The sequence below is a fragment of the Littorina saxatilis genome, linkage group LG10 (assembly GCF_037325665.1).
Source record: "Littorina saxatilis isolate snail1 linkage group LG10, US_GU_Lsax_2.0, whole genome shotgun sequence".
NCBI lineage: Eukaryota > Metazoa > Mollusca > Gastropoda > Littorinimorpha > Littorinidae > Littorina > Littorina saxatilis.
In genome coordinates, this window is record NC_090254.1 from 18,168,604 (window position 1) to 18,177,722 (window position 9,119).

Here is a 9,119-nt window from a genome sequence, read left to right on the forward strand (position 1 = left end):
TAATTGAGAATTGCCTCACATTCATCTCGCTTGACACCTATTCAAACTCGTTCATAAGAAACTTATTTTTTGTTTCTTATATCCGATGGTTCTTTTACCCGAGTCTCTCATCATTGAATTTTCAAGGCTAATTATTTCATTCAGGGATTCTCTTTTCGCCCATTGTTTCAAAATCTGGTTTTAGTTGTTTTTCTTGTTGAGTTCACAAACGTTCCCGTCACAGTCAATGATCCACAGAGTACCTTGCCAGTTTCTTATACAGTAATTGATTGGACCTTGTCAGTTTCTTGCTTTATATATTAAATGATCAGACCTTTTTTGTTTCTCACTTTAAACAATGATCGATTGGTCGGGCCTTCTTAGTTTATTGCTTTATAAAACGTAGAATGAGTAATTGGACCTTGTAAGTTTCTTGCTGTATAGATTAAGTGATTGTTCGGACCTTGTTAGTTTGCTTTATACATTGATTGATTGATAATTTGGACCTAGTTAGTTTCTTGCTTTATACATTGATTGATTGATAATTTGGACCTAGTTAGTTTCTTGCTTTATACATTGATTGATTGATAATTTGGACCTAGTTAGTTTCTTGCTTTGTACATTGATTGATAATTTGGACCTAGTTAGTTTCTTGCTTTATACATTGATTGATTGATAATTTGGACCTAGTTAGTTTCTTGCTTTATACATTGATTGATTGATAATTTGGACCTAGTTAGTTTCTTGCTTTGTACATTGATTGATAATTCGGACCTTGTTAGTTTCTTGCTTTAAATGCATTGAGTGATTTGACCTTGTCTGTTTTTTGCTTTATACATTTGCTTGTTTCGAACTTGTCAGTTTCTTGCTTTATACATTGAGTGATTGGTACATGATAGTTTCTTGCTTTCTACAGTGATGAATTGTTCGGGCCTTGTTAGTTTTCCCTTTATACATTAAAGGCACAGTAAGCCTCCCGTAAACCATCACATACTGTCAGGCTTTTTACACACAGTACAAACACCCTTTCATTTAAACACTCACCGCTTGAGAACATTCTTGGTGCCCTACGTAAAGAGCGAGCAAGAATTTATGTTTGCGGATTGTCTAATCAGACAATCGGACGGCGCGTTTTGGCGCTAGACGTAACTTTTGAAATCTAAATAATAAATTGACAGCTTGTTAAACACAAATTCTTTAATCATAAAATAATTCTTATTTCACCAAGACAAGATCAGAACAATACGAAGTTTTGAAAGTTAAAAAAAAATAGCCCGGAAGCAGGGTCGCAAGGTTGTGGTTCTCGTAGCAGACGAATGTTCTGCATAGCGCTTGCCCTTTGAAGCCACCGCCGCCGATAAGTTCGTGAGGCTAGCAGCCGTTTGTTGCGTTTTAGATTCAGAGGTACACAATATCGTGCTAATGCACAAACAGCGAGTCGCATTGAAATCACAAACTGACTACTAAATTGCGAAAAAAAGGAAAGTGGATCACACGGGTTCACGATGGCTCAGGGTAAGATAAACCACGAATACAGGTATGTGGTTCACGCTAGCTTAATAGTCATTCAAACGAACTGTGTCATTTAATGCTATTAAATGCTATTGCAAGAGTGTTCGATAAGGTTAGAACTGCTTTTTTTCATGAGAAGAATCGTTCTGTAAACCATTTGAAACGCACTGGGGCTTTAAGTAATCGGACCTTGTTTTTTTCTGACTCTATTCTTAGTGTGATTGTTTGGAACTTGTAAGTGTTTTTGCTTTATACATTGATTGATTGATCGGACCTTGTGAGTTTCTTGCTTAGACATTGAGTGATTCGACCTTGTTTGTTTCTTGCTTTGTACAGTGATTGATTAGTAACAGCAACCAATCTTGTCAGTTTTTTTGTTTTATTAAATCTTTGATTTGTTGGACCATGGTGCCATCAACTCGCTGGATGTTTATATTTCGTTTTCCTTATTACTTGTGTAGAGTCAGTTCCAAAAATCGATGTGAAAATAATGGATTGCCTGTTGTTAGGTTCTTTTTTTTTTATGTCTAATGATTAATTTGTTGGATTTTTTGTCAGTTGCTAGCTGGGTGTATATAATTCTTTTTATTTTTCTTACTTTTGCTGATCGGACACCAACAGTTTTTAAACGTTTAATTGATTGTTTGAATCTTTTGTAATTTTTGTGTGGTTTATATGATCCTTTATAAAGTGCTGGTCTCATTTAAGGGTCCCTCTCTTTCATGTTCCTTTCCCAAGTCGGAAACAACGGTTTCCGCGTCACATCCTATCACAACTTGTTTATTCATCGCGCGAGGTTGAAGGGTTATTAACTCTCAACGGTAAATCTCTTTACGAATTAATGTATGGGCGGATAGATTAAGTTACTACAGTTAGAGAGAAAGCAACGCAAAGTTGTGTCTTATCAGAAATGTCACAACTGTTATGCTGTAAATATTTATGTCACAAACACCAACCCGTGTGCAGAAAAAACCCGGCCATTTGTTGACATTTCTGACGTTTAGGAGCGGTTGGTGGAAAGGAAGCTATTCTGTTTTCACTTCTGCTACTGTGAACGACGAAGAAGAACTTCTGCTACCCACGCCATGAAAACGACAATTATCATGTCACAAGAAGAAAAATTAACGTTGACTTTTTCTCTTCAAGATTTATATACTTACAGCTTTCACACACTTCTATGATGACGACCAGAAATTGCAATTTTGTTTGACCTTCGTCAATTTTCCAAGCCACGGCGGAATCGAGTTCAAGTCGACAAATTAAACATGGTCAGTTTCTGAAATGTTTTTGAATCTAGTTTGTTTTTCTTAACTTCAAAATACTCTGTGTGACTCACAATTTTTTACATTCAAAAAGCTCTGTATGACACAATTTGCAATTTTTGCCTTACGTTTCATCAAAACGGGACCAGCAACAAAGAAAGTACTTCTCTGTGGATCATTGTTTGGATCTTGGTGTCAGCTGCTTGCTGGGTGTATAATTATATTTCTTTTTTTACATACTTTAATTTGTGCGGATCAGCCCGAGAAGATTTCTAATGATGCTTTTTTTTCCATTTATCGTGGACATTAGTTAGTTGGATTTCATAAGAATTCCCTGGGCTTTTCTTTTGTACAAACCAGGGACAGCATAACGTGTTGATTAATTTTTTTAAAGTATTTTTTTAGAGTATATATCAATTTATGAATTATAGATTAGGCAGAGTAATTAGAAATTTTGATAAATCCCTATGATATTAATTTGCTTGTGTCTTCCCAGCAAGCTGCTGAACATTGTATCAAGATAAGTGTTGTGTAATAAGTGTTTGTCTGTGCACTTAAAAGACCGCTGCGGCAATACATTTGTGAACGTAACGTTTTGTTTAGTCAAAAATTAAACGTCCCATCAACTTACCTTTCTTGTTTTGTTGATTCTTAATAAATCCCTGTCACTTCGGTGGCTTACTGCGGCAAAACTACACACTGACTTTGTGGTTTGTTGATTGTGTGTTCTCTTATTCTTCTACCTCGTCTTGACTAATTTGTGAAAAGAGTGAGTAGAGGACTTGGAGAGGACAGCACGTTTCGCCCTGCAGTCCGGAATGACGATCTAACAGCGAACGACAAGAAGAAGATAAAAGTGAGTTGTAATAGGGGAACTCTTTGGCGCTGGTAAATTTATATCAGTTCTAGCTTTGATTCCCTAACCAGTTTGAAACAGCGGACGCGTCCCTTCTGTTGCTACTGAGTTTAAGTCCTTTCCGTATAAACGTTTTGGGCTCACCATCTCGGATCTTGCCAGACTCAGTGGTACATGGGGTACGACCATCCCTTCACTTGGACACATACCAAAAATTAAAAGCCCGTGTATATTGTAGTGGTTTTGTCACATACAACACGTACTAACACCGTCGCGATATAACCTTGAATGGTTGAAAACGACGTTAAACACCAAATAAAGAAAGAAAGAACGTACTAACAAAACTTGTGTGTTTCAAGAATCTGTCAGGGTTCTTTTCTTTGGAGATAAGTAGCTTGTTTTCATCGATGATGGTGCAGCCAGATTGTCTGTCTTAATACCGGAATCGAATAAAACTACATTATCATTGGCTAACAACTATCAGTTACAAAAACCAGTTTCAGATTGAGGACACCACATAATATTGGGAATTTTGTTAAGAGTTAATTTCTCGAAAGCCACTATTGTCAAGCTGTTAAATTACTTCACTGAAAATTGAAAAATTTCCAAAGAAAACAGCCCGGGATGTTGATTTTGGGTATGTGTCTAAGTGGAGGGATGGTCTTGTACCATGTAAAGCCTGGGCAGATGTGAATGATTATGATACCTTGATTCCCGTGTAGACGATTCAGAAGATGAGCACTGGTCCGTCCAGGCTTACTCTCATGTGTACAAGAATATCCTTCCACTTTGTAATGTTCAGCAATACAGCTAATCAACAGCCTGGCTGCTTTCCGCGCATAGTGGGATTTTCTTCTTCTTCTTCATTAGAGTTATAAACACCATTTGTGTCAATCTTCGAAATTTATTTGACACATTAACAAAATACACCAGCAAAAAAAAAAAAAAAAAAATAATAATAATAATAATAATAATAAACTCGCTTTGCATATGAAGCAGCTAGACTTTTTATTTTTTATGTGTGCCCAAGTTGAACAATTCTCTTATCCAAGGTAAACCTAAAGCTGGCAGCTATAGTTATCAAGAAGATGGTTCACTGGGGAAGGAAGATATCTTCCTTTCGGGATGAAACGACGTTTTCAGCTTCAAATGTGACAGATAAATGTTATTTGAAATACACTAAATTGTGTTTATGAAAACAAGATACTGTGCGGTACAATTTGAGAGAACTGAAACTGAAAGAAACAATGCGGATATACGCACAGAGGCATTCAAGGTAAGCATAAAACGCCCAAAAGAACACGCTCACAAATGCGCGCGTGCGCATCCGCGCACACATACAAGCGCGCGCGTGTGTGCACTCACTCACACATTCACACACACACTCACAGGGGAGGAAGAGAGAGAGAGAAATAGAGAGAGAGAGAGAGCGAGAGAGAGAGAGAGAGAGAGAGAGAGAGAGAGAGAGAGAGAGAGAGAGAGAGCCAAACACACAAAAGACTTTGTCTTTGAAACATTCACCCAGATAGCACAATATAAATATAACAAAACATGGCAGAATACAAAACATTAAGAATGTTAGAATTCCAACAGTTTCTCTTCCTTTGCAGCCTTTTATTAAATGTGCTTATTTCAACGGTGTAGCAAGACACCAGAACTCGTACACAGATAGCCTAACATCACGGCAGACACACGTCCACTTGCACTCCAAAATGATCCGACAAAAGTTTTCCAGCAGCGTCAAGCACTCTCTGCAATCAGTCAACGATATAAGAATGAAATAATAACAAAAATAATATTATCATGATCAATACTTCTATTGACATTCAAGTCATAACAAAGAAATCTAGTGAAAAAAGTACGAACAATCGGGTGGCATTTAAGTTTATACACTAGGCAAAAACATACCATGGTAAAATATTCTTCATTGAGGCAATGTTATACACACACACACACACACACACACACACACACACACACACACACACACACACACTCTCTCTCTCTCTCTCACTCTGTCTCTCTCTCTCTCTTCTGTCTCTCTCTCTGTCTATCTCTGTCTCTCTCTCTCTCTCTCTGTCTCTCTCTCTGTCTCTCTCTTTCTCTCTTTCTCTGTCTGTCTGTCTCTCTCTCTCTCTCTCTCTCTCTCTCTCTCTCTCTCTCTCTCTCGTTCCAATACCTTAGCACTGGATGTGTCACTGTCCACACCATTGGTGAGCACGTGATCAATGGCCAAATCAGGATAGACCGTATTCTGGACTCGAAGCACTTGGCTTTCAGACGGACAGTACGTGCAATTTCCTGAAGAACACATCCATGGGACGTTACAACCTAGGTTCAAGGTTTCAGTGTCGCCTATGTTCCGCGAAATTGTCGAGGAAATACATTAATATTATGCTGATCTGGATCCATTGGCTTTGAGGTAACATTTCAACAATACCCCCCCCCCCCCTCCCCCTGTCTTTACTTTTTCTATTATACTGTTCTGCTATATTTTGCAGAAAATGCATTTCCGTATTGAGCGAAAATGGTACTACATTAACAACACTTTAAAGGCAAACTGAAAAATATAACTAACATTTATGCTCTGAAGACTACGTGCACTGGTAATGAAAATCAAAGTTACAAGAATTTACATGTGCATTTGGTCCGTTTTACTTTGAAACCAACACGACCATTTAACTCATTTCCATTTTGAGAGCAATAGTACAGTAACATTACAGGTAGCATGATTTAAACTTCACTTGGATTGTCCCGACGGGTGGAATCTCACTTGACTTTGTTACAAATATATGTCATTGCGTGGCTGGTATTTATTCATGATAAAAACAAATAAAACAAGTCGCGTAAGGCGAAAATACAATATTTAGTCAAGTAGCTGTCGAACTCACAGAATGAAACTGAACGCAATGCCATTTTTCAGCAAGACCGTATACTCGTAGCATCGTCAGTCCACCGCTCATGGCAAAGGCAGTGAAATATTTAGTCAAGTAGCTGTCGAACTCACAGAATGAAACTGAACGCAATGCCATTTTTCAGCAAGACCGTATACTCGTAGCATCGTCAGTCCACCGCTCATGGCAAAGGCAGTGAAATATTTAGTCAAGTAGCTGTCGAAGTCACAGAATGAATCTGAACGCAATGCCATTTTTTTAGCAAGACCGTATACTCGTAGCATCGTCAGTCCACCGCTCATGGCAAAGGCAGTGAAATTGACAAGAAGAGCGGGGTAGTAGTTGCGCTAAGAAGGATAGCACGCTTTTCTGTACCTCTCTTTGTTTTAACTTTCTGAGCGTGTTTTTAATCCAAACATATCATATCTATATGTTTTTGGAATCAGGAACCGACAAGGAATAAGATGAAAGTGTTTTTAAATTGATTTCGACAATTTAATTTTGATAATAGTTTTTATATATTTAATTTTCAGAGTTTGTTTTTAATCCGAATATAACATATTTATATGTTTTTGGAATCAGCAAATGATGGAGAATAAGATGAACGTAAATTTGGATCGTTTTATAAATTTTTATTTTTTTTTACAATTTTCAGATTTTTAATGACCAAAGTCATTAATTAATTTTTAAGCCACCAAGCTGAAATGCAATACCGAAGTCCGGGCTTCGTCGAAGATTACTTGACCAAAATTTCAACCAATTTGGTTGAAAAATGAGGGCGTGACAGTGCCGCCTCAACTTTCACGAAAAGCCGGATATGACGTCATCAAAGACATTTATCAAAAAAATGAAAAAAAACGTTCGGGGATTTCATACCCAGGAACTCTCATGTCAAATTTAATAAAAATCGGTCCAGTAATTTAGTCTGAATCGCTCTACACACACACACACACACACACACACACACACACACAGACAGACAGACACACACACACACACGCACATACACCACGACCCTCGTTTCGATTCCCCCTCGATGTTAAAATATTTAGTCAAAACTTGACTAAATATAAAAAAGGGTGTGTGTGTGTGCGCTCATACTGACAGCAGATACATTGGAATTACAATTAGTCTGACCAAAAGTCGACATCGGTTATCCGGATAGACTGGATTTATGGTTATATGATTATACTTTGGTTGCCTTCTCTGAAGAGTAGGAGGTGTTATTTTTTACTCATTTAACTTTGTCAGAGAGAGAGAGAGAGAGAGAGAGTGTGTGTGTGTGTTTGTGTGTGTGTGTGTGTGTGTGTGTGTGTGTGTGTGTGTGTGTGTGTGTGTGTGTGTGTGTGTGTGTGTCAGTTTGTCAATGTGTGTGTTATATGTGTGTGTATATTGATTTTAATCAATAGATTTATTAATTTTCCATCTCTGTCTACTCTTCTTTTTAGCTTCTTGTTAATGTTTTTGCTGATGAAGACGAAAGTCGAAACTAGTTCGTGTATATTTGTTCATGATGCTGTTTTCTGGTGAGTACATCTTGTTTTACCGTTGTTGAGCAGGTATGGGTTCTGGTAGCCAAGACCGGTCAAATTGTCATAGTGGGCTGGGACTTCTCCGCCCAGCACTGTGGCTCCTGGAGTAGAGTTTCTGTCCCAACATTTTGGTTTAAAACTTTTACTCACTTGTGACCAGTACGACAATGGCTGTAGAAACATGCACTTAAAAATATAGGACATAGAGAATACTACATGGCTTGTTGTGTCGTACCAGATTTACCCACATTTTTTATTTTAAATATTGAACTGCGAGCGAAAGCGAGCTGTTCACTATTTGAAAAAGCAACTCGTGTAATTCTGGTACGACACAGCAAGCCATGTAGTATTCTGTTTATCCTACATACTGTAGGCCCCTACTTACGTATATTTTACTCAAAACGCCTCGTCTGCGCTTCTTTTGGAACCTCGATCTCTTCCAAAGCCTCGAGCAATCACTTACGCCAAAACAAAGAAACGTCACTCTGGAAAGTGTAGCGTGACGTGTTAGTTCTAAAAATTCATCGAGGGGAATTAGCGAGGGCAATTTTGTTCTCCATAATGACGTTTGTCTCGGAGACTTTGGCATCATAAGGAATAAGCAGTGTGAAAACAGGTCCCTGCCAGACTTGTTTGACACGACCTCTTTTACATGATATACACACGTGTGGTTTGAACGATATTGTTATCTAATGAGTGGTATCTCTCACGTATGTAGGATAAAACGATATTCGCGAAACGATTCGAGCTGCGTGAAGACCTTCAGCAATATATATTTGTAAGCTTGCTGGTTTTGTAAATTTACCGTATACGATAACATCACACGGACATCCTGGGGTAATCTCTTGAAGGGATTTCCACTGTTATTGATATATGACTAACTAAGTCACACCCCAAAAAATCGTTCGCCAAACATGTTCTTATTTTTCCGGAAGAGAGATCGATGCTATTTTTAAAGCCTCAAATTAATTGTGCAAAGTTCACTTCGCGGAGCTGGCTGCACGACGGTTTGGCACTTAATTTCAACAAAATCGACTTCTGACAGTCGACTTCGCCCAGGCTTTTGAAGTGACTTCTAATCTAA

The 9,119-nt window shown here is 38.1% G+C and overlaps 1 protein-coding gene across 1 annotated transcript in view; it reads right to left on the reverse strand.

Moving 5' to 3' along the window:
• Positions 1 to 5,187: 5,187 nt before the first annotated feature.
• Positions 5,188 to 9,119, reverse strand: part of LOC138978316 (uncharacterized) — a gene marked incomplete at its 5' end in the record, with an annotated part of 27,651 nt that continues 23,719 nt past the window's right edge. The window contains 3 exon segments of the mRNA XM_070351020.1: positions 5,188 to 5,360; positions 5,789 to 5,910; positions 8,050 to 8,150. Coding sequence (XP_070207121.1) covers positions 5,289 to 5,360; positions 5,789 to 5,910; positions 8,050 to 8,150 — 295 coding nt within the window.